The 23,667-nt window shown below is 41.1% G+C and overlaps 2 protein-coding genes across 3 annotated transcripts in view; both read left to right on the plus strand.

The window, feature by feature from the left end:
* The window catches only part of LOC121348223 (collagen alpha-1(XV) chain-like), a 116,277-nt gene extending 109,714 nt beyond the window's left edge, over positions 1–6,563 (plus strand). For both annotated transcript variants that reach the window (XM_041427512.1, XM_041427513.1), the window contains 4 exons: positions 1,018–1,077; positions 2,373–2,558; positions 3,536–3,651; positions 3,983–6,563. In XM_041427512.1, the coding sequence (XP_041283446.1) occupies positions 1,018–1,077; positions 2,373–2,558; positions 3,536–3,651; positions 3,983–4,199 (579 nt within the window). In that variant the 3' untranslated portion in view covers positions 4,200–6,563. The remainder of the gene's footprint in view (positions 1–1,017; positions 1,078–2,372; positions 2,559–3,535; positions 3,652–3,982) is intronic.
* Positions 6,564–20,719: 14,156 nt separating this feature from the next.
* TGFBR1 (transforming growth factor beta receptor 1) overlaps positions 20,720–23,667 on the plus strand; it is a 35,047-nt gene continuing 32,099 nt past the window's right edge. Inside the window, exon 1 of the mRNA XM_041427468.1 lies at positions 20,720–20,919. Coding sequence (XP_041283402.1) covers positions 20,832–20,919 — 88 coding nt within the window. The 5' untranslated portion in view covers positions 20,720–20,831. The remainder of the gene's footprint in view (positions 20,920–23,667) is intronic.

Raw genomic sequence — 23,667 nt, forward strand, 5'->3', positions numbered from 1 at the left:
AGATTCCAAATACTAAAGACAGAAAGCAACATTTACAAAAAGCAGAATAAAACAGAATAAGCAGCCCACAAAAAAAAAAAAAAATCCCGAAAACCAAAAACAAACAAAAATCCCCAAAACAAAACAAAAGAGACCAAAAAACAAACAAAAGAAAAACCAAACAAAAACCCACAAACCCACAGAATTCTGTTTCATAAGCCTGGAATCAGTCATATCAAGCCCTGATTCCCTTCAAGGAAGGTCAGAAAAGGGTTTCAGAAAAGCAGATTTTCTTTGAAAGGTTGTAGTCCTGTATTCAGCATACCATAATCATCACCTGAATGTAGCTTACCCTGCAGTGTGCAGAGGGTGCTCTTTAAAGCCTCAATTGTTAGTTCAGGCTTGACCCCATTCTGCAAGTTATTGTACCAGACTGCATGTGAACATGCTGTCTGTCCCAAAAAATTGTGGGAGGATGAAAACCAAGAAATGACAAAGGGAACAGAGAAGGTTTTTTGATGATAAGTTAATTGATCTGCTGAGAAAATGAAAGGGCAAGAGAGTGCTATGAAGGAGCAGTAAGAAGGAAGATGGCCAGAAACAAAAACAGTTAAAGTAAGTCAGGGAGAAGTTCACCTAGCACACTGGAAAAATGTCTAGACCTCAAGTTATAAGAAATTTCCTGCAACCTCCAGTTGACACCACCTGAGTTTCCCATCTGCTCCAGCTGGTGGCTTGTTACTCATACTTGCCATAACTAGAGAAGAAAACTTTACTGTTCTTGAAACAATTAACAGGGTTGAGAAGTGTTTCCACCCATTACATTTTCTGTTTTCACATCCTCCTTACCCTTTCAGTTTTGATTTTCCTCAACTGCTCTCCTGCTCCTACCAAGAGCAGGCTGTTTTCATGCAGAATTTCAGGTGTAATTAATTTTTATTTTAAATTTACTGAGTGTGTAAAATTCTGATATTTAATTTCTTTTTTTTTTCTTTTTTTTTTCTTTTTTTTGTGTGTGTGTGTGTGTTCAAATAATAGGGATTTCAGTCTATTCCGGCACTGAGACCAATATCAAATATGAACAATGCAAAACCAGCAGTAAGTATGAGATTTGTATTGTAGCTGCAGAGCCATGCTTTGTAATGCGACAGTTTGCAGCTTTAGGGACAGTTGTGATATTTGCTTTTCAAACTCAGATTCTACTTCAGAAATTTACAAATACACTTCTATTGTTCCCTCCAGATCTATTTTCATCATCCCAGCCCCTTTCTCATCTCAAAGGAAAAAAAAACTCCTGACTGAGTTAGGAATACCTCTTCACTTAGTGATTGTACCTGCAATACAGAGTAACTTCTAAACTAACAATAGTGCTACAAATAATTAAAATATTTGTTACAATATTTTCAATCTTCGTGGTGCTACTTGGCCTAGATGAACACTTTAGAACTTAAGCCTCTATTTAAAATACTTTAAAATATTTAGAAAAAGAAAGCAAGGTAACTGACATATCTAAAAAATGAAACCAGAAGAAATAAAAAGGAAGCATGTGGATTAGTTCTTGCATTTGTACTGCTTGACTTAAGCATGCTACTTCTTCTATTTTTAAATGGTACCTAGTCGCTTCTTACTACTTTTTTCCATGTTTGCAGGATTTGTGATTTTGTTCATGTGAAAACTCCCAAGATTTCCAATTGAAAATATAAGATGCTTCTAAAATGTTGCAGTGCGTTTTGAGGTGGGGGCACCCCGGGGATGTCCCCGGAGGGGCCCCTAGGCTGTGAGTTGGCTGGCAGCAGCAGGCAGGCAAGGAGACTCCACACGGCTTCTGAGAGTGCTGAGCAGATGAAGGTTTATTTGGGGTCCCAACCCCAGGAACAGCATGGCTACTGAGGAAAAGGGGGGAAGGGAGAGGGAGGGGGCAAGAGGGGGGGAAGAGGCTAAGAGAGAGGACGGGCTAAGAGCCAGACTGATCCCCTAGCACAGCTTAAGAGGGGAATTGAAGTGGGCGTGGAATCAGACTTGGGCCAATGGGATTACAGGTACAGGATGGTTCAGGGCAGGACCACAGGCTTAGAATGTACCATACATTTCGGAGGGGTGAGACAGAGCATACCATTTAAATAAAATGGAATACAACACTAAAAGATTCTTATTTTTAGGAATACATAATATTCATGGTTTCCTTAAAATTGAAAGATAAATTGATATTTCTGCTAAGGGTCTCATGGTTCTGAGAAATATAATGTTATGGCAGCAAATAACTTTCATACCTGTTATGAAGTGTACGTGTTCTGTGCTGGCAGGAGGAGGGGGCACAGTTTTGTTTCCAGGATATATCTTCCTTGTGGCATAAACTTTTTTTAAATGGTGCCCTTTCTTCTTTTTTCTTCCAGTTGCATCTGGTGGCTTTGAACTTCCCATTGTCTGGTGACATGCGAGCAGATTTTCAGTGTTTTCGGCAGGCCCAGCTTGCCGGTTTGACATCCACCTACAGAGCCTTCCTCTCATCACATTTGCAAGATCTGGCCACAGTTGTCAGAAAAACAGACCGACACCATTTGCCAGTAGTCAACCTTCAGGTAAAAATGGATACTTAGTGCTTGTTTTTTATGATAGGCGGTAGGTTCCCCAAAAATCTTGGAAAATAGCAAAAGTACTAAGTTTCAGCCCAAACTGCATTTTATAAAGATGCAGCTTTGCTTCATATTTCACAGCCAGATTCAAGAAACAAAGAAGTAGTGATGAAGTTATGATGTTCTACCTTTTAGTGTGATCATAGGATAAAATGCCTATTTTTCTCATTTCAAAGAAAAATGCAAATTCTGTGCTTAGGCATGCTGTTGGATATACCCCAACAGAAAAGAGAGGAGAGTCTAGAGCATGAGTCATTTTGTGGTCTCACATAAACAGACACACTCTAAAACTGAGGAAAACAAGCCATGTCTTTGTAGCATTGGCTGGCTCCCAGGACAGGCGGCCAAAGAAACCTACAGGAATAACACATGATGCTTGGAACATGTTGAACGGATGCTGCTCTGAAATGCATGCAAACACAGAGCCTTGAGAGAAATTTGTGAAGACAATGTTGTTTCAATCTTGACTGGAAAAACTCAAAAGCAATTTGAGAGGAAACCAAACACAAAGGTTTTGCCCTGAATGTTTGCAACTCTTTTCCCAAAACTGTGACCTTAACAGAAGTTCCAGTACAATTTATGTCTATATTTTCTCTACAGCTACAGTAGTTATAAGCAATTTTTCAAACAATGCCCTCAGAGGAAAAGGACAGGGGATGATCAAGCTGAATTTTTGGAGTGACAGCAGAATGGACAACTTTGAGGCAAAGACATGGACCAGACAGCTATTTTTGCATAGAGTTGACAGACAAGACAAGTTTGTTCAGAAACATTATGCAGAAACTGGTGTGAAAGATGAAATCACAAGTGTCCTTAAATGCAGATAAAATTTTCAATTTACCGATAAGTCTATGAAGGTAGACTATTTGGTGTAGATTAGGGATTTTGGTTTTTTTTGTAAAAGTGGCTTTGAATTTTAACAGGGAGAAACCCTTTTCGGTAACTGGGAATCTATATTTGATGGACATGGTGGACAATTCAACATTCATGTTCCAATATACTCCTTTGATGGCAGAAATGTCATGACTGATTCATCTTGGTGAGTTGATATTACCATTTATATGTTACATGTAAGGGGGTTTTTTCTACTTTTACCAGATAGTAAAAGAAATAGTAACAGTATCTTGGGCTACTAGATGTGTGATAAAAATTCCTCACTTTCTTTATGTCATTTTTCTTTCCCTTTTCTGATAGTCTAGAAATGGGATATCAGATTGTGTTCTCTTTTCTTTCTCTCCTTTCTGTCTTCATCTTTACCTAACCAATCTGCTTCAAGCACAAGGAATGCAGATCACCACACATACAGGTGTGCAGTTGAATAAAGCAAAAGAGACTTTTCCAGTAAATAACTTCTTAACATTACTTTTCAGGCCTCAAAAAATAATATGGCATGGTTCAACTTTGAATGGGATCCGACTGGTTAGCAACTACTGTGAAGCCTGGCACACAGCTGATATGGGAGCTATGGGACAAGCATCGCCTCTGAACACAGGAAAACTTCTTGACCAGAAAGTATATAGCTGTAATAATCAGTTTATTGTTCTCTGTATTGAAAACAGTTTTGTCTCTGATCCACAAGGAAAATAATTCACCTGCTGCACATAGGAATATTCCATTTGACAACAGAAAAAGCTGACACTGAAATTTCATTTGTAGTGATGTAAATATTTTAATTTTTGTAATTGCACATTTCAGGAAAAAAATAGACAAAGAAAACATACCTCAACACAAACCACATTCCAGTTAGGTGGACCATCCAGTGCACATGACTGGCTTAAAGCCCTTACTTCCCCTTGAACCCCATGCAGTTTGAAGCTTGCCAGCAGTTAACTCATGTTCTGCCTGAGCTGGAAGACACCTAAGGGCTTGAGCCAAGTGTCATCTGTGAGAAAGATCCAGTAGCCTGCCAGTAAGCAGTGTGGCTCAGCAAGGCTGCTGCTTCACAGCTGAGAAGCTGCATGCTCTGTGCTCTCCTTTTCACTTGCATAGATTTTGGATGCCCAAGGCACCGTTCATATATACTCATATATACAGTGAATACTGAGAGGCTCTTTTGCAGTACAGGGCTTGCATTTGCAAAACAAAGCTTTAAGAACAAAGGTACTCACCTCCTCTGAGTTTTGGTGGAAGCCAAGTACCTGACTCCTGTAAGCTTGTATGGATCTCAGCCTGGTGCTTACACAGGAATATAGCAGCTCCCACATCTTATTTCAGCTTTTCTCTTTGCAGATTCTAGGCATAAGACTTTATTCAGGAGGAGTAAATTTCACATTGACAAAATCTGGTCTTTATTTTGGTGCTATTGTTACCAGGAAATCTGAAAGCAATGTTAATAGAAAACATCCTGTTTAACTGGTAGAACTGAACAAAGCAAATGCAGAAAAATGAACCATCTGACCTTTATTTATTTCATTGCATGCTAGAGGAAGTAATTTCCTTTTGTGTCAGACTGAAGAATGAAATATGTCTCTCATGGTTTCTTTAAAAAGGTCCTACACATTGTTATCCCACTAAGTTATGTGTAAAGTGATTTTCCTTTTTGTGAATTTACCCTTCTGACATTCACATAATTAAAGAATTGTTAATATAATATAACTGAAACAATTATAGGAATGATCAGGAAATTGTAATATTCTTCACTAACAGTATAACCATAATATTTGAAGTCTTTTGCTGATTTATTTTTCTACTGCATACTTTAAACATATTTACTTATGCTTTATCAGGTGGTGACTATGGAGCTCAAACTCCACATTATCATTTTTTTAAAGATTTTAACGAGAATCCGTGTTGGAAATACATGTTCATTTGCTGACAAATAGAGTAGTAAATAACTAGACAGCTTTTGTCAAGAAAAGCAAATTACACAAGCAAAATTACACTTACAATACTAAAATTATATAATTATACAACTAAATATTTTGAAATACAGCTTTATTTTTCCATTTGATTATAAAAACTTATTTCCCACGGTCAGCTGAATGATATCTCCATTTTTTTCTGGAAAAGCAAAGAATGTAAATTACTCCATTATTACAGCATGCTAATAAGGCAAAAGCCATTTTTATTACATTTAAAATGTATGCATAACAATTCACTGCACTCAGTTATAGTCAGCTTTCCTAAAACACTGAGCCATTCTTGTGCCAAATTCCTCCAGTTCACAGAGCTGGAAGAGTTATTTATGTACAGCAGGGTTTTGCTCTGAGTCACAGAAGGATCAAGGGGGAAAAATAAAGTGCTTCTACCTGCTTCAAGCAGGAGCCATCTACTTTTAATCCTTTACAGGCCAGTGGGGTCTCAGCCTGCAGCTACTCATCCACATCAGTGCCCGCTCTTCCTCTCCTGAGCTCAAGCAGCACTCAGGAAGCTGGCTGTCCCTTTGCCTGGAACTGCAGTGACAAGAGGTAGCAGGGGCATGGGGTCACACAGAAGAGCTCTGTGAAGGGGGACGAGAGAAGACTAATAAAAACATGCAGGTTTTAGGAGATACTGAGCTAGAGTTTAAGTTGGGTCCAGCAAAATGCATTCAGAGATCTTTGTGCCAGTCCTTCCACAGAGCTAACCCATCTCTGTATCCTGAACAGAGCTTAGCAAGGAACTGAAATTGTTAAGCACCATCAATAAGTTCCCAAAAAACTCTCCATGTTTGCTTCCCACCTCTAAGATTAATCTGTAGGCTACAGCAATTTATTGCACACTATTTAACCGAATACAGAGCATGAACTGTGCACCACCTGGGCTGCTGTGGTGCTGAGTTCACAGGCTTGCTCACACACCAAGGGAGATACCTCTACCAGAGAATGGCATGAGAGGTCTATTAGAAATACTATGTTTCCTTTGGGGAAAACAACAACACCACACACTTTTTTTCAAACCCAGTGATGTTCTTTAAATTCCCTAGTATAATTGAAAAGAAAAAATAATGTTCATCAAGGATATGATGGAGAAAAAAATTAGCCCAGTGTTTAAGAATAAATTAGCTTTCTTTATCAAAGGAGAGTACTTTTTTCAGCACAGTTCCAGTACAAAGGTCAGCTGCATTTGAGGAAGAAGGTCTGCTAATTCAGGTAAGAAACTGTGTGTAGGCAAAGTAATCACCAAGAGAGCACTACAGCAAGATTGAAAACAGTAACTGCACAAGAGGTCAATGTAGCAGTCCGAATTGTACTGAATTGTGAACACCCCAATATCCTGATCTGGCCCACTGGTTTTGCTAGCAGTAGGTAATCAGCAGGTCTTTTCGCCCTTCTCAGTTCAGGGATCTTTTCTCAGTTCAAGGATCTTTTCTCTTTTCTCTCTTTTCTCTCTCTCAAACCATGTCATGTTTCCTTCTATCAGTAGTGTGTTGTTTTGCCCAGAAGAACTGCAGCGAGAGGAACAGTTTCTCCTCACATTGCTGTTATAATGAAGCCAAACCTGTGAATTTCTGCAGTGCAGCATATACATTTCAAGGGACTGACAATTAACAAAGCTCATTTTGGTGTAACCGAAGACTGCCAGCCTTGCTTTTGAGCTGTGCAGTGAAAGAAGAAAGAACGACTTGCAGTATGTCCTGCCTTGAAGATTCCACAAGAAGTTCCTTTTCTTTGGCATTGAGATTTAGGTATTACTTCTGCATTAATACTTGCAAGTCTTGTTTCTGCTCCAATACTGTCTTGGAGAAGGGAACCTATCTTCTAGACTTTTAAAAAATTAGATACTAGTATTTCAATTTCGTTTTGGTATACTGGGACTAACTGTGCATCTTAAAAAAAAAAAAATCTGATTGAGGTTTGGCTTTTATTTGCTGTCTGATACATAATTTGAACCTGCACTCTAACAGTTCTGCTGTCTCTCCTTAATGCTTCAACAGTAGCTGCCCAGAGATAGAAATACTTCTAGATGAACATCTACTTGACTACTTTGATACTTTAACCTGAACCTGGCCTTTCTTTTTTAACCAGTCAGAGGGCTGCTATTTGCTGCATCTTAAAAGGCCTATTCTTCACCTTCATGCAGTTTCCACTGTTACCAGTTAATCTAAAATTTTTCCTACCATATTCCCTTCCCTGTATCCATATTAAAAAAAAAAAAAAAAAACAAAAAAAAACCCTAACCAAAAAAAGGGAAAAAAAAACCACCATAACTCCACCCTGTTCTACTCCTAATGCTCCTAAGGAATGGCTCTATGTACACAGAGCCTAGCCTGGAGGTGCACCCAGAGTGGATGTCTCTGCTCCAGCAGCAACTGACTTTGCATAGGGGAGAGGGAACACAAAGTCAGAACATCTCCTCATCCTGTGTGGGCAAAAGAGAGTAATGGAATTACAGACAGCACAGGCTGTGGGAATTTCTACATTGTGCCAGTTTGCCTGGGGTAGAGTTCATTTTCTTCACAGTAGCTGGTATGGGGCTGTGTTTTGGCTCTATGCTGACTACAGTGCTGTTAACACAGAGATGTTTTCGTTCTTGCTGATCAGGGCTTACACAGGGCCAAGACCTTTTCTGCCTCTCACCAGCAAGGCAGCTAGGAGTGCACAAGAAGTTGAGAGTGGATGCAGCTGGGACAGCTCACCACAGGGCTATCCCATATCAGATGGCGTCATGCTCAGCCATAAAATGGGGGAAAGAAGCAGAAATGGGGAATAATTCCAGCAATGGCATATGTCATCTCAAGTCACCACTTCACCGTTCCATTCCAGTTCTGCTCTTCTGGGTATGGCTTAACAATGCCCAAAAATGGGAGAAGCAGTGAATTAACTCCTTGTTTTGCTCTGCACATGTGTGTGGTTTTTGTTTTATATATCAAACCCAACCCATGAGTTTCTCATCTTCACCCTTTCAATTCTCTCCCCTATGCCACCCTGAGGGAAGTAAGCAAGCAACTGTGTGGGGCTGAGTTGCCAGTCAGGGCTAAGCCACATCATACATACGAGATCAATTCAGCATCACACGCTGGTTGTTGATCGGAGGTGACTTATAACCTTCCCTCAGCCTGTCTCAGGGATACTAGTAATGCTTCAGCAGAAAGGAGGATGACAGCCCTGTTGGACCTTACAAGAAGTACCTAAGATCACATTCAAATTCAAGCCAGGATGGTGATGACATTGCCTCTGCAGGAAAGATATGTTTTATATCAAGCACTTTGAATGTGTTCACTATTGGAAAAACATAATCTCCCCACTGAGTTGGATGGGTTGGTTTTAACATCCAAAAAATGATTTGCCAGTATTTAGCTTTGCTCTACAGTTATATATTTTCACATTGCAGGCCTCAAGTCCTTTCAACTGAGGCAAGTCTCATCCCCAAGGCTAACAATGTACTAAAAAATTACCACAGTCAAGGCACAGCTATTAGCAGAAATATCACATCTGACTGACAGATGAACTGTTCCCTGACATTGTTCTGGTCAGTGCCATTTGTAATCCTCCCAGACACTTCTTTAGGGGATGATTTGTGGGGAAAGCATGTGCCAAGAACTACTCTTGTAGGTAGTCTGAAAGAGCCACAATATTTTGGAATATAAAGATTTCATTGTATTCACAGGTGCTTAATCATTGTGCTTGGTCTCAGGGCTAACTGGAGTCCTCATGCCACTGAAAGCCTGTAGAGGGACTGCAGGACACACGTCTGATTGCCCACAGAACACACATCAATGGCTCTTTATGTCTTTTTGCCAAATTTTATGACATACATTCCTCCTGCAAACATTCTCCATTCATGTAAGCCCCATGTCCAGACTCTGTTCATTCAGGGCACCTTCTAAAGCCATCATTGTCCTACACAAATTTTCTCAAGCTGTGTATAGATATATTGTGCCATTTCATTATCCTCACCTCTTTCAACACTGATGAGCACATTGGTTAGAGCATGGATTGACTGTTCACAGAGCTGGGATGTTTCAAACACCTGAGAATTAAAGGCTACTGATACAGTCATCCTGTACAACAGATAACTACTACCATGATGCCTTCAATAGCAAAAAGGGCAACACAAGATTTTTGTTTCTGTGCTTTACCCCAGCTGGTGGATCAGCCATGAGGTTTGTGTGCACAGCCTGCCTGTTAGCACTACTGAACAGCTTCCCATTCTAAGGTCAGCAGCATCCTCTCAGTGACTTGTCAGAGTCTGGAGGTGTGCTTAAGTTAGCCTGAGACACAAAACACGACTTCCTAGAATCACCCAACACCCTTTGAGACCCCTATGAGAAGCCTCCCTGATACTCTGGAATGCAAGACTGCATCTGTTGATCCTACACCATATTAGGGTAGCATGAGTGGTGTGTTTGAACTCCTGTGTTTACTAAATTCTTATTGTAGTGCTGACCAAAACCAAGCCCAAAGTCATATTACATTTTCTTTTTTCAGCTGAGTGAATTGGGAATTGTTCATCAGCTTCATCAAAGAAATTTCCAGTTTCTTGATCCCATTATTTTGAAGTCAAAGTTTCCTTCCAAGAAGGTATAACCCAGTGGGCACTGAACCTTCACAAGTCCCTGGTTTGGGAAGTCCCTAGGGTACATCTAGGAACAGTTTATTTCAGAAGTATTCTCTACTCTATTTCATTGCCATTGGTTCTGCCTACAGAGTAAGAAACTGACTTGTTCTCAGCAGCTTTTTCCTACACTATTACATGGCAAAGTTTCTGTATCATTCTAGCAAGGCTGTTCTTAAACCACAAACTTATCTTGGACATTTTCTGTTCTTGATCTCAAACATCCAGAATTTGGAGGTAGTCCATATCAGGAAGATACATCAATTTTGACATCATACACTCACAAGCTAAGGTCTTTTAAACATACCCTGAGACTGTTTGCCTCTTTTGCTGAGATATCTGGAGCCAAAACCAATATACAGAAGCTAATTGGCTCAAGAGTTTGGAAGAGCATGCTAAAATTTGCTATGGCAAAAAAATTACTCAGAGATTATCTGAGTAATTATAAAACATATACCACTGACACAGCTTAAGCTTGGCTGGTGGGGGGAAGGGTATTTAAAAGGCTTTTCATCATGCAGAATTCCCATCTCGGTCTCCATTTTCATCCAAATAAAGCTTACAGAAACTCAAAAGAATAGACATAGGACTGCTATTTGTGCAAAGGCTTAAAATCCAGCCAAAACTGATGCTATGCATTAATCTACCTGAATCAGAAATGGACATACAGGCAGCTATTCAAAAGTTTAAAAAATACTTATTAAAAGCCAGAATTCATTGAGATTCATAGTTAAATGTTTATTTACTATCGCTCTCCTCACTTTACTGTAGCTTGATATGTCTTAGAATAGTAGAATAATTTAGATTGGAAATGGTCTCAGAAGGTCATCTAATCCAACTGCCTGCTCAAAGTACAGCTAAGCTAACTTCAAAGCTCGATCTCAAATTGCAAGCAAACAAACTGAAGGTGCAGCAGTGTGCTCAGATGTCTATGCCTCCATCTTGAGAAGGCCAGACGGCGGTATCATATGCTATGATTCTTTTCTGTTAGGTCAGGAAAGTGTTGAGCTGATGGATAGAGGTAACTGCCACCAAAGTCAGAATAAATTTGTGTCTGGGCCTCTCAAAATTTATCTCTTGATGGAAGATCTCTGTTCTGACAAAGGAAAGGTTGAGGGAGAGAAGCAAGATGAGTTAGCAGCATCTAATTCAGTCACCTCCTAATGTGAAGGTTTTTTTGTAAAGAAAGTCAACTCTCCCAGCCTAACTATTGATGATATATCAGAGGGCACTGCAAGCCTTGGGCACACCTTTACAAAGTTCTGTTCTCAACTGGGTGCTGTATAATGACAGGTAATAATCTACTAATTCCATTGAAGTTACTGAATCATGTTATGTTTCTTATAAAAACCCAATTGCTCATCACCAGGAGAAAAGCTCAGGGAAACTGATGAATAATCTAGAGGAGCGATCAAAATAGTCACAACTGTCCTGTTGTACTGGTACACTCAGTAAGACTTAAGGTGGGAAGGGAGCAGGGTAAGACAAGTCAAAAGGACTGGGGAGGAGGAATAATAATGTTCTGAAGTTGTGGCAAACTCACAACTTTATGAATGACAAGCTAGAAGGAGATATAGAATTATCAGTTCTGTATAGGTTCTATTAAAGCAAATATGAAGGCAAAAAACAGCACTGGTACAGTCAGAGCTATAAAAGGGAGAGTGAACTAGGAGGAGGTGGTTGTGAAGGGCAGCCCAATTGAATCTGATAGATGTCAAACACACTGATGGAAAGGATTTCTGTATCCATGTCCAAGATTCATGGTCCTCCAATTTCTCCTTGGCCACAGGTAAGACATCCATGGGCAAATGTGCTGCCATTGACACTTCAGGCTATTAAAGAGCAAAAATCTTTCTGTAGTTCATGAATAGGAATTCAGAGTTGTTGAAGTAGCTCCAGTAGGAAAGACCCTGAGTAGCACTCCAAATATCCTTAGTCTTGCAAACAAGGTCTGTGAGCACAAATTACTTGGGCATTAAACCTGTATTTTCCACTAGAATAATATGTCAAAATGTAACAGATCCCAGGAATACTTGTGTAGGAATACCCTGATTCTAGATAGAATCTATTAACTGTGTGGAGAGATTGAAAATTAGGCAGCCTTACTTCAAAACCTTCTGTTAATTTTTAAGTATCTCTCTCTACATTGTGCAGAGTACTTAAGCACTCAACCGCAAAAAAGCTACAGTGGTGAGACTTTGCTGCTTAATCTAAATTAAGTTACATCTAAACTACTGAAACCTATTTTAATCAAAGGCTGGTCAAGATAAGAAGTAGAGCAGTGACTTTTTTTTTTACAAAATTAGAGCCTGCTTCAAAGTTAGTTCATAAGCAAGAGAAGAATAGGATAACAACACACCCACTCCACTACTTCTCAGAAAATATGTCAGTGTCCTGCATTATTATCAGTAAAGTGCAGTGGCAGATGTGACTGTCCCTTTCAAGCCAGCTTGGAACCATACACAGAAGTTAACTACAGGATGAAGTTAGAACAGTACAGAACAGGACAGGAACCTGATGAGACCCAATTATTCCTTCACAGTTTTTGATAGCAATTTTCAAATACACACTGCATTTCAGGCTCAAGTGGTCTATGGCAGTTTCCTTTTCACAGGGTTTCTTCCTCATTTTGCTCACAGGAAAGCAATATCCAGAGAATTAGGATTACTCATCAAGGCATGACTAAGGCATGGTGTGGCCCAAGAGAAAGGATGATCTCATGTTTGTGGCAATAGAACAGTGCCCAAAGGAATGCAATTCTGTCCCTGATTCACTCATGGAGGAAAAGCTCCACATAAATGGGTCCATTTTAAAGCAGGTGACAGACAGTGTGGAGTAGATCAACATGCAGTAACAGGCTAAAATAGACTAAAGACAGTTCAACCAGACACAAACACCTTTGTTTTCCATGTCCTGCATTCTTCCTTATGTCCACCCTCAAAATCTTGAAACCCCAGAGACAGCACAGTATATCAAAAACACACTGCAAACTAAAATATACTTGTTCCTTTCTGATTTTGCTCTTTGATTTGGTTCCTGTGGATGAGACATGGGCAGGTGTCAGCAGATGGGAGGGAAGAATCCCATAGCCTCTCAGGCTCAGAGAACAGTTATCCTACATATGCTAGGAAGCATCTCTTAGCCAGGCTGTAAGAACAAACTAATGCTGGTGTGTTTGTGGGCCAAGCCATTTCTGAGTTGGTTCAAGTGGAAACTAAAACTGCATTTAAAAAAGAGTCCCAGCCAGTCTCTAAAATGAAATATTTACATAGTCTTTTGACCTTCAGGAAAGTTCTGAGAAAATATGTATCCTGGAAAAAAAACCAAAGCATTCAGCTTCTCAAGAAAATCTGGACTTCTCATGGCTTCAACGACAGCTACAGAAGGAGTAACCTCCTCTATTAAACTAATCTACAACAGAATGATACACAGATATACTCTAGTCTTTTGCTCTACTGAATTTTGAACATTATTTGGGCTCTGCATTTTCTGTCTTGTAATGCAATCATTAATATTTGCAAAATAGTCCCATGACCAGTTAGTTGAACTGAAATTATCTCCTTGCCAAAGAGGGCTTTTCCTTTCCCATCTTTTATTCTTCTTTAGATCAAATAAATATATATACTTACTACCATAATTTACAGTATTCTTTTGGCAGAATAATCCAGTGCCGTGATGGACATGCTCCTGATCTTCATTTAAAATGCTCTTTTTCCTCCCCTTAATATTATGCTGTCTTTAAATTAGGAATGCATTTCTCTTGGTTTTTGGCAGTGGTTGCTTTTAAATATCACTGACAACAGGCAGTTGTGTTGAGCAGGTGTGATGAAAGTATTTTTGCCACTGCTATTGCAGAAGTTCTAGGATATTAGTTTATCTAGGATCTCAGTTTAGCATGCTTAAATTCTCAAGAGAGACAGTTTCTTCAGCAATCTAGTATCCAGACTACTAAGACTTCTTGGGTAAAAGTCAGCCTTTACAATCATACTCAAGGGATATGGCTGATGGAAAATGACCGCTGTAATAGAGAAACAGAATTCTGAGAAACAGAATGAAGTGATTGTTATTTGCAACCAGAAAAATGTTGTTCAGCAGAATTCCCATGCTAATTTGGACCTGAAAACATAATGAATTATTATTTTTACATAGGTCCAGTGTCAAAATCTCCCCTCTTAATAATGTCCCTTGTAAATGTAAAAATAAGCAAAGACTTGCACAATCTCAAAACTACATATTCTTGGAAAATAGTTAGAAACTTAATAGCTGATAAAGAATTAAGTTCTACAAATTATTTCCACCATCTTTCTCATCACTGCATAATTTGTCATTTTATTCAAATAAATTGTAACCTATTTTTATCTTCAGTTTTTATTCCTGAGTAGGTACAACCTCCATTACCTGATTTAAAGGAAAAAGCACCTTTTTAGAACACATTACAAAAAACTTGCGTACAATTTTCTTGGGAACACCTTTAGAGAGAACTCTAGCTATTGATTGCAAATAAACAAGTGAAAACTTACAGAAAATACTACTTAGAGAGGCTACAGCAACAGGATTTTGAAGCAACCTAGTATAACCTGAATTGTGATAGAAAGTTCAATGCTATCACCTCAGGCAGCCTACAACCACATGCACTGAAGAATGAGAGTGGATGGGGAATATGTATCAAGTCTAGAAAAGCTGCAGCAAAGCAAGCAGTTCCTATAGCACATGATAGAAGAACCTCTCTTTTCTCTTATTTTCAGTTTGCAGGGTTAATAAATCAGTGTCAGGAGTTAAATATTATTTTATTAATTTTAATTAGTTAATTCATTAAATGTTATTTTCTCATCTCTTATTTTATTTTTATTGTGAGTTTATACTCCACCGAACAAAATGTTGTTTGAACAACAAAGTGAAAGTTTTATTAAAAAACTTGATTTTTTTTCAGGATAACTGATATTTAATCCAAGTTGTGATCTAGATCCCCAAAACTAATTTTGAGGTCTTAGCAGCTTGTCACCACAATTCCCGCTTTGTACTCTAGGAAATTTATTGTCTGATATGAGACTTTATTCCATGGAAGAAGAAATCAAGCTTGTTAACACCACAGTATGCCTGCCTGCTAATGGGTACACAGAGAACTACAGTAAGAAAACTTCATAATCATGATCATTGCCAGAAGGGCATTAACTTTTGGTCAGTTACCAAAGGTGCTCCTTCCCCACTCTAGGCAAAACTGAGTCCAGTCTCTGGAGGAAAATTACTTTCCTTGATAAGCGGAATGATATGCATTATTACTTGCACCATCAAATTGGAATGGGTAGTGTCCAAGCAGGCAAAAGCTGTACCTCCCCAGGAAAAGAAATATCCTTTCTTAATTAGAGGCACGCTACATTAACACATGTATCCTTTGCTGCATTTGTAGGTGAGATGCCCCTGGCATTTCAGAGTTACCAGAGTTATAGAGTTACTTCAGCAATGTAAGGCCTTCAAACAGATAATAACAGTCTCAAGTAATTTCCAGACATGGTTGATGTCAGCCTTTTTGCTTCTGGCAGCCACTTCCTAAGCTTCCAGTCTCCCTAGTCACTGCTGTGTTTAGCAGCATGTCTTGAACTACACACTTCTTCCTGACTTCCAGCATAAATCAGACCTCTCTGTAAGGAGACTTACCATCAACATCTGTGTGAATAGATCATACCTGATTTCAAGTGAAGCTGCACTAGGACACATGTAATAAACCAGCTCAGCAGCTGATGGACTCTACAAGCTGGAATGAAACATCTCATTTAAGGGGTTTAATTGTTGTCACTGAGATCTGCCTAAAGAACTTAGGATACTGCGATGTCCACAAATCCATTATCTGTGAAATAAGGTGGCTGTTGCTGCAGGCATCAAGCAGCTGTGTTCCTGTGTGCATTGCTGGGCTGCCCAGCTCATAACTCAGGGATACAAAGTGTTCCACAGTGAATTAAAAGCAAAAAGGGCTTCATACATCTCAAGCTGTAACTGGCCTTCAGTTAAAGGAGATGATTAACTGGGTGTTTAATAACTAAGATCTCACAGTATTTTGTTCTGGAAACACTGATGAGTCAAATCAGGCAATGTTTATAAGGGCTATATAAAATGAGTAATTCTGAGTGTTTTATAAAGCAGTGACTTCAAAAAAGTGGTTCCTTTTGCTTGTCTCTGATTTAGAAAGATCACAGGCCTTTGTGAAACTTTCTGGTTTGCGTACATACAGAAACTGCACACTAATAAGCACTTTGATATTTTCTGTTCCAGTTTGAGTCAAACTGTTTGGAAAAATCAAGGACTAGGTGGAGAGGGCAATGTTGGGGTTTTATCAATAACTTATTCTATTTTGGTAAATGTTACACATTCAGTACTTTTCCTCTTGCTGAGTTCCTTGGTGAAAGTAATTTGTAAGTATCATGATGCACTGATAGACTCATGTCCAGTTCTTCCAAACAAACAAACATAACATTTAGCTACTTACCATGGATAGAAAACTGTAAAAATTTAGTTTAGTGCTAAAGCAATTAGTGATAAAGCAATAAAAATAAAGGTGTTTTTCTTTTTATTGCTTTAGCACTAATTGTGCATATACTGTGAGAGATTCTTTATTACCCAGTACAGTACCTCTTACACCAAAAGACAAATGAAACTTTTAGTCATCACCATACGTACTATTTCCTATAACACTTCCATATATTTTTACTTTAAAACCTAAGGAAAAAAATGTTTCTTGGCACCCATTTTTGGAATCAAATCAGCTTATAATACAAGATTATTCATATCATTGATCTGTCTCAAAGACTAACCTATAGAACAAATTGGTTTGTATAATTGTCTCTCTATCCACTTGTCCCTTTCCAAAATGTCTTTTATTTCAATGCCCTACATAGTTTCTTACTTTGTGGAGCACGGAGTTCCAGAAGTACAGAGTTCCATTTGAAACTTTCATGCAGTTGCAATTCTTTTGTTTTCCATCTTCCAGAAGAGAAAAGATATAAGTAGTGTTCATACACTGACAAGAATTCTTGCAGAAAATAAAAGTAGCACTAGGTAAAGATTAATTATTTCATTCTCTCTCCGTGTGGGTGCTGCACATGTGTAAGACTGTCACATTCTAGTATAGAAGAAAGAAATTAATCAGTGTTTAAATTGAAGGTATTCTCTGTGTAATAACTTGATTTACTCATTCTAAAAAGCTGGATTTTTCAAATCTGTCCAACCAATCTGATGATTTAAACAAATCTCATAAATCCAGATCATTTGTTTTTTCCGTGTCATCTTGCTTTGTGTTTTACCTTGCATTAAAAAAAAATTTACTTTTGTTGCATATTTCTATAATTGGAATATAATTATGTCATAAATTCATTAGTTTATTATAAAAATGAGGCTGGGAAAAATGGGGGGGGTGTTGCCTGTTCTTTTAAATTTGTGTCCACTGATGACATTATTTCCATCCTCAGTAAGCACTGAGGATTGCAGTTCGTAAGTGCTTTTAAGTGTTCTTTTACAGGAAATACTGAAAAATTATATTTAATTCATCCAGTTAGAATGTCATAACCATACAATGGTCATGCATCGTTTTCTATTGAACTTGGCAAATTTGTACTGTGAAATTATTTTTCCACACTCTGTTGGCAGGAAAGGCCAAGCAATTATTGCAATTTTGAAGAATCTGTGATAACAGAACAGTTATTTTCTTCTTAAACAAAATGTCACTTTACAGAAAGGCATATCTTGGAAACTGTTTCACTGACTGTGTCATTGTCTGACTTAGCCTCACTTGACTAACTAGCATGTTTACAGGATGAAAATAATCAGATGTGAGCATCAAGATCTCCTCACTTCCTTTGGATTGGCATTCAATTTGTTTGCAGAAATAGGAAGGAACCAATGATTTAAATCTTTTCAGGCCATCATTTTCAGTTTGTTATTTTTATTTAACTGCTCTATTTTGTAAAGCAAAAACAAAGGCAGATTTTGTTGTCACCGAACAGGACATGTAACATTAATTAATTTGCATCTCGACCTGTGAATCCAACCTCTCCTACAGCCCTCCTAAAGATGCCAGATACCACCTAGATGAGCAAACCCCTGCTGCACCAGAAGCAGTTATGAACCTCAGAAGAAGGAAGAGGGAGGCCTAAATGTTGGAAAAGGGGAACTGACAGCAGAAGTAAGAGTGGAAGAAAGATGATGGTAAAATACAAGGTAGAATCTTACAGTGATAAGGGGAAGCTAACAGGGGAAGGTGCCAACAAGAACAAGACCCAGATGTTTACCAGAGCCCATTGAATATCAAGAGTCTGTATCATAATCAGAAGTTCTTAGACCCCACCTTAATCAAGACCAGAAGCTGCAGTCCTAAGAATCTGGACACATGGAAGCATAGCTTCCAAGGGGAGATTCTGGACATGCAGAACATATTTCAGTAGCTTTGCTTCTGGCCCACATTTACTTTGGCTTTTAAATCTAACATATCAGATCAGAGAGGGATCAGGGATCAGGACAGGGGATGACATAATTTTAGATATTTCTTCTGTAGTTGTCTTTACCTCATGAGTAATACAAAAGAAGAGTGAGGCCTGGCAAAAAAATATTTCCTTTGTAGTGGCACTATTGGAAGTGATCTGAATCTATCTTAGCTGCTGAGTTGCTACCTGCAAGTTATTGATTTATTTTAATTTTTTCTGTGTCTGTCAGCCAAATGTCACTCAGGATGTTAATTAAAAATGTTTCCCATAGGACTGAACCTGGAGCTATGAAAAAAAATCCTTCACCATGCTCTGCTTACTGGTCCCTGCCTTCCTTCAGAGACATGGTCTGTGACCCATCCTTAAGCCCAGCAGATCTGCAATGGGGAAATGAATAGTGGATTTTTTTTTTCCCGAGCATATAACTTCCTTAATTTATAGTTTCAATGACCTATATGAATTTAAAAGCTGTCTCAGGATTTGAGCAATTTATCTGAGTGCTTCAGTGTTTCTTCCTGATGCTAGTATATTTATTTGAGGATTAGCCCTCTAAGTATTTCTACATATGGATAAGTAAGAACGTGTTTGCCTGGTGTTGTCAGCTTCAGTAGTTCATTACAGCATGAATCTATATAAAATCCAGACATTTGGTTCAACATCTGTCATGAAGTGCATGTCATTAAAATGTTATTTGGTGAGGGAAAATACAACTAGGATGTGTTTATGTATGACACTGATCGTTGTTCAGAGAGAAAGGAGAAGAGAATGAATTAATAAATATTTACCTCACTTTGAACTATGACATTATCAAGATTCTTATCCAGGTGAAGTATACTGTAGGAGCAACAAAGCAGTGTTGGCTGAATAACTGCTAGTAAAAGGGAGGCAGGAGATCAGCGTTCCATGGCAGTGAATGTGGTTCTGGAGTGGGGAGAGCACTGTCCTGAACACTGTGAGCTGGCAAAGCACCATCTGCTAGAGACAGCGCACGGGGCTTGCAAGAGAGACTGCAAGTAATATGGAAAAACACCTCTGATCTTCGTGACTTGGCCTATGACGAGAGGGTCACGCTGCATGCAAAACAAGCAACAAAGGGAGTATAAAAGCATATGCTGAGAGAATCTGAACCGATTCAGGATCTGGACACAACAGTCAGATATTGGAGCTGGTGCGGCCGGTGGATTCCCAGAGCAAGAGGTAACTGCTGGGAGAAAGGTTACCTGATCCCAAGACGGAAGAGGAGAGCCTCTCCTCCTGCTCTGCCATCCATGCAAAGCTAATAAAGCTGTGGTTAGAAGTAACAACCTCAGTCACGGTCATTTTCTTCACGAGGTACATCCCAGTTGCCCCAGGTTTTAAGATTCAAGGTGTACCTCAGTATTTGGCTATTTGGACTGGACGAGTTTGCTCCAACTCCCAGTTAACTTCTGAAGTCACGTGCGGACTGTGCAATAAGCTGGCAGCTACACCTGTCGCCTGGCACCGCTCTTCCCTCGCACGGGGACAAAGCCTGTGGGCTCAGCGCTGCTGCGGGAGGGGAAACCCTCCGCTCCGGGACTGGCCGCGGGACTCCGCAGGACTGGCCGCGGGAGCGCCGGCCTGTCTCGTGCCGCCGGGAGCTGGCAGGGAGCGCGGGGAAGGAGCGGTAGAGCGGGGAAGGAGCGACCGGCCCGGGGTTCCGCACAGTCCGCCTGCCCACCCGCAGAGCCTCCCGAGAGGAGCAATTCCTCCGCTACCGCTCCTTTCCTCTGCTCCGGAAGCAACTCGAGGGCTGCCCACAGACTCCTGCACCTGCCCTCCAGCGGGGCCGGTGCCCCCGGGGCTCCGCAAAGCAGTGCTGCCAGCGGGTCCCTCACCGCTTCTGGCAGCGCCTCAGCCGCTCGCCCGAGCGCTCTCAGAACGCCCAGGGGCAGGGAAGCTCCAAGCCCGCCACGCGAGTCCCTTCGGGATCTGCGCCGAGGGGACGCCGAGGGGACGCCCCCGGTCCGGGCCTGCCCTGCCGGGAGGGGGCGCCGACGCCCCGCCCCGCGGCCGCTCGGGTCGCGCCCCGCTCCCGCCGCCTGTTGTTGTCGGGGCTGCCCGCTGCCGCCGGGGGGCGGGGCCGGGGCGCGGCGACCAATCAGGCGGCGCCGCCGCTGCCGCGTCGGTGGCATTCGCGGCCGGAGCGGGCCGCGAGGGCGTACGCACCGCGAGTGCCGCGCCGGTTCCTGGGCGGGTGGAGCGGACGCGCGTCGCGAGGCGGATCCTGACTCCGGGGAGTCGCGGCCGGGACATGGCGGTGGCCGCTCGGCGGCCGCGGCGCCGTCCCTGGGCCCTGCTGTGCCTGGCTGTGGCTGCGCTGCTCTGCCCTGCGGTGGGCGGTGAGTGCGCGGGGGGGGGGGGGCGGGGGCGGAGGGCCGCCGGTTCCTTTCAACAACATGGCGGAGGGGCCGGCTGGGGCGGAGTCACCTCCCCCCACCCCCGGTGTCCGAGCCCGGCGGGGACCGCTCGGCCCTTTGTTGGCCGGGAGCGGCGGCGGCTCCGCGCGAGGGGCGGCGGGGAGGGCTCCCCTCGGCCCCCGCCATTGCTTCCTCGCCCCGCTGAGCAGCGCTTCGGGCGGTGTCTGCCCTGGCTAACTTTGTGTCCCGATGTCTGCCCGGCTGGGTGCGTGTGGCCTTGGCCCGCGAAGGCAACTCAGGTACCTGGAGCTGGCGGAGCTCTCCCGTCTGTCTCCCCGGCTCCCGGGCGAGGTGCGCCGGCAGCGGCAGGAGCGGCAGCCCCCGGGCCGCCTCAGGGCGCTCGCAGCAGTGCCCGGGAGGAGCGGCCGGTGCAGAGACGTGTTGAATGTCCCCCGTCGCGGAGGTGACAAGGGGCTGCCCCGGCTGTGCTGCACGCCGCAGCACCGTGTGCTGCTGTCGCGGTGGTGGGGGGACAGGTGAACTTCTGGTCCAGCACGCCCTCGCCTGTGTATTCGGTGAGGATCGAGCCGTGTGGAAATTAAATGTTTGGGTGAATGTTGTACAGTGAAACCGTTGTGTTCCTCCGGTCTCCTGTACCTGTGTTTTTTTGTGAGAGAGATTTGGTATCAGAGCTGTGCTGTTGCAGAGCTAATGCATGAAACATTGGAGTGCTTAACAGCATCATAAATACAAGATTTGGGTAGTTTTCTTTCTTCGTTTTGTTTTTTTTAAATGTTCAGGTTGTTCCATGGTTAGCAGTTTGGGACATATGGCCTAATGGATTGTATATTGCTTTGGGTTTTAAAGAGGGAGTGGAGAAGCACCACAACTTTTTCAGTTACAGCTTTGAGACATCCCTCAGTCTGGATCTACACCATGCTGTACATAATTCAGTCTAAAATAGTACTCATGCTAGAAAAAAATTACTTAAAGCATCTCTTGCTATACTAACATGTAGTGTTAATCACCCATATTCTTACTGAAGGCAGTGCAGAATCTCTGATGTGGAAACAGTGCAATAAGTTTCTTGTATTCTTGAAAAGGTGTGGCAGGCTTTAATAATTTAAAGCTTTCTTACGTAACGCATTCAGTTTAGATATTGAAGGAAATTTTAGCTCAATTTGAGCTTTGAACTTTTTCCCTTTTAGTGGCTCCCATCAGTCAACAGTTGTCCCTTAATCTGGGGCATGAAATTAAGGTCTAAAAGCTTTGTGTGAAAAAAAGGCAACAGACTTCCATACGAAACCTTATGGGTGGAAGTGGTGGCCTACTATCTTTTGTTTAAAAAAAGAGAAATCTTCTGTGTTCAATGGAATCAGGAGAAATCCAGGGTTCCTGATCCATAACTCATCCAGAGGCCCTGGTATGGGTAAGGCACTTAATTTGCCTGAACATTGTAGTCTAAGTTGATAAAGTAATTCAAGGTATGATTTGGCTACTAGTACCTCTTATTGTGGGTTGACAGAAGTTGGGCATTTTCTGATTGCCTCTGCTAAGGCTGTTCTGCAATGTGCTGATGTTACTGTGTGGATGAGTTGTCTTGCAACATGGTTTATACAGAGGTCAGGCATGTAATGAATCCCAGCAGCTAGCTGAACAGTTAATTTTTAAGACAGAGTCTGAAAATAAGCTTTGTGGTTTTCACTGTGTAGGCCATAGTCTTTAGTCTTCTGAAGTTTGGGGAAGTCACCACTTGGAAACTCTTGTATTCAGACAGTTGCTTCTAACTGCAAATAAAGATAGCAATCTGATATGGTGGAATAAATTTAAAAGTACTAGTAATGATCTTTCTGTTTTCATAATGCTTGCAAAATTATTATCTGGGCTTTTAATTTTAGCTTTCTTCAGTTAGTTTGGTTGGTTTGTTTGTGTTTGTTTGTTTGTTTGTTTGTTTTTAAAGAATATTCTTCTACCAAACAGGAAACAAATGGTTACTGTATAATGTTCTAAGAGGCATGAACATATCTTTGGGTAGTGTTTTGGATAGAGGGCAAGAAAACTAAAAGTGCCATTTGGCACCTACATTGCGGGGAATATAATATCACTTTTTTGAAGCTGGGATTTTACACAAATAGTTCGTCTGTTTTCTTGAGTGCATCACTTTGTTTGACAAGACCTGCTGTTTGCAGGAAGGAAGTTTTGCTTAACAAACATGGCTGAAACATGGCTGAAATCTATGTGCAAGTTTTCCTGAAAACTTGATACCCAGTGCTCTTACTTTACAACAGTGAAACTCAATTAGTGCCTTTGTGAGAAGAATGTGTTAGTGAAGGTCAAGAACTATTGAGGATTTAAAAACTGTACCTATGTCCCAATATTTTAAGACCTAAACCTTTTTGTGTCTTGAGCTAAAAGAGTTCACAGATGAGTCAGGTGTATTGTTTGATGGGATTGTCAGAATTACAGAAGTTGACATTGGCACTGTTATGTATTATGGGTTTTTTTCCTTCGACAAGTTTTATTGGACAGGGAAAGAGCTATCAGTGAGCATTACAGCCCTCTTGCTCATATACCTAAAAATCTGTTTTTGTCTCTTGTGCATCATAGCCTAGCTCCTTTATCCCTTGAACCTCTGCATCTTTTGGAACCAAGAATTGTGATTGCTCTTCTGGTGAAGTTCTACTTTCTAGTGAAATTTTTGCTTCAAAATTTGTATTTTCCATGTAGGAA

Source organism: Onychostruthus taczanowskii, unplaced genomic scaffold, assembly GCF_017590055.1.
Source record: "Onychostruthus taczanowskii isolate IOZ18803 unplaced genomic scaffold, ASM1759005v1 scaffold115, whole genome shotgun sequence".
Lineage (NCBI taxonomy): Eukaryota > Metazoa > Chordata > Aves > Passeriformes > Passeridae > Onychostruthus > Onychostruthus taczanowskii.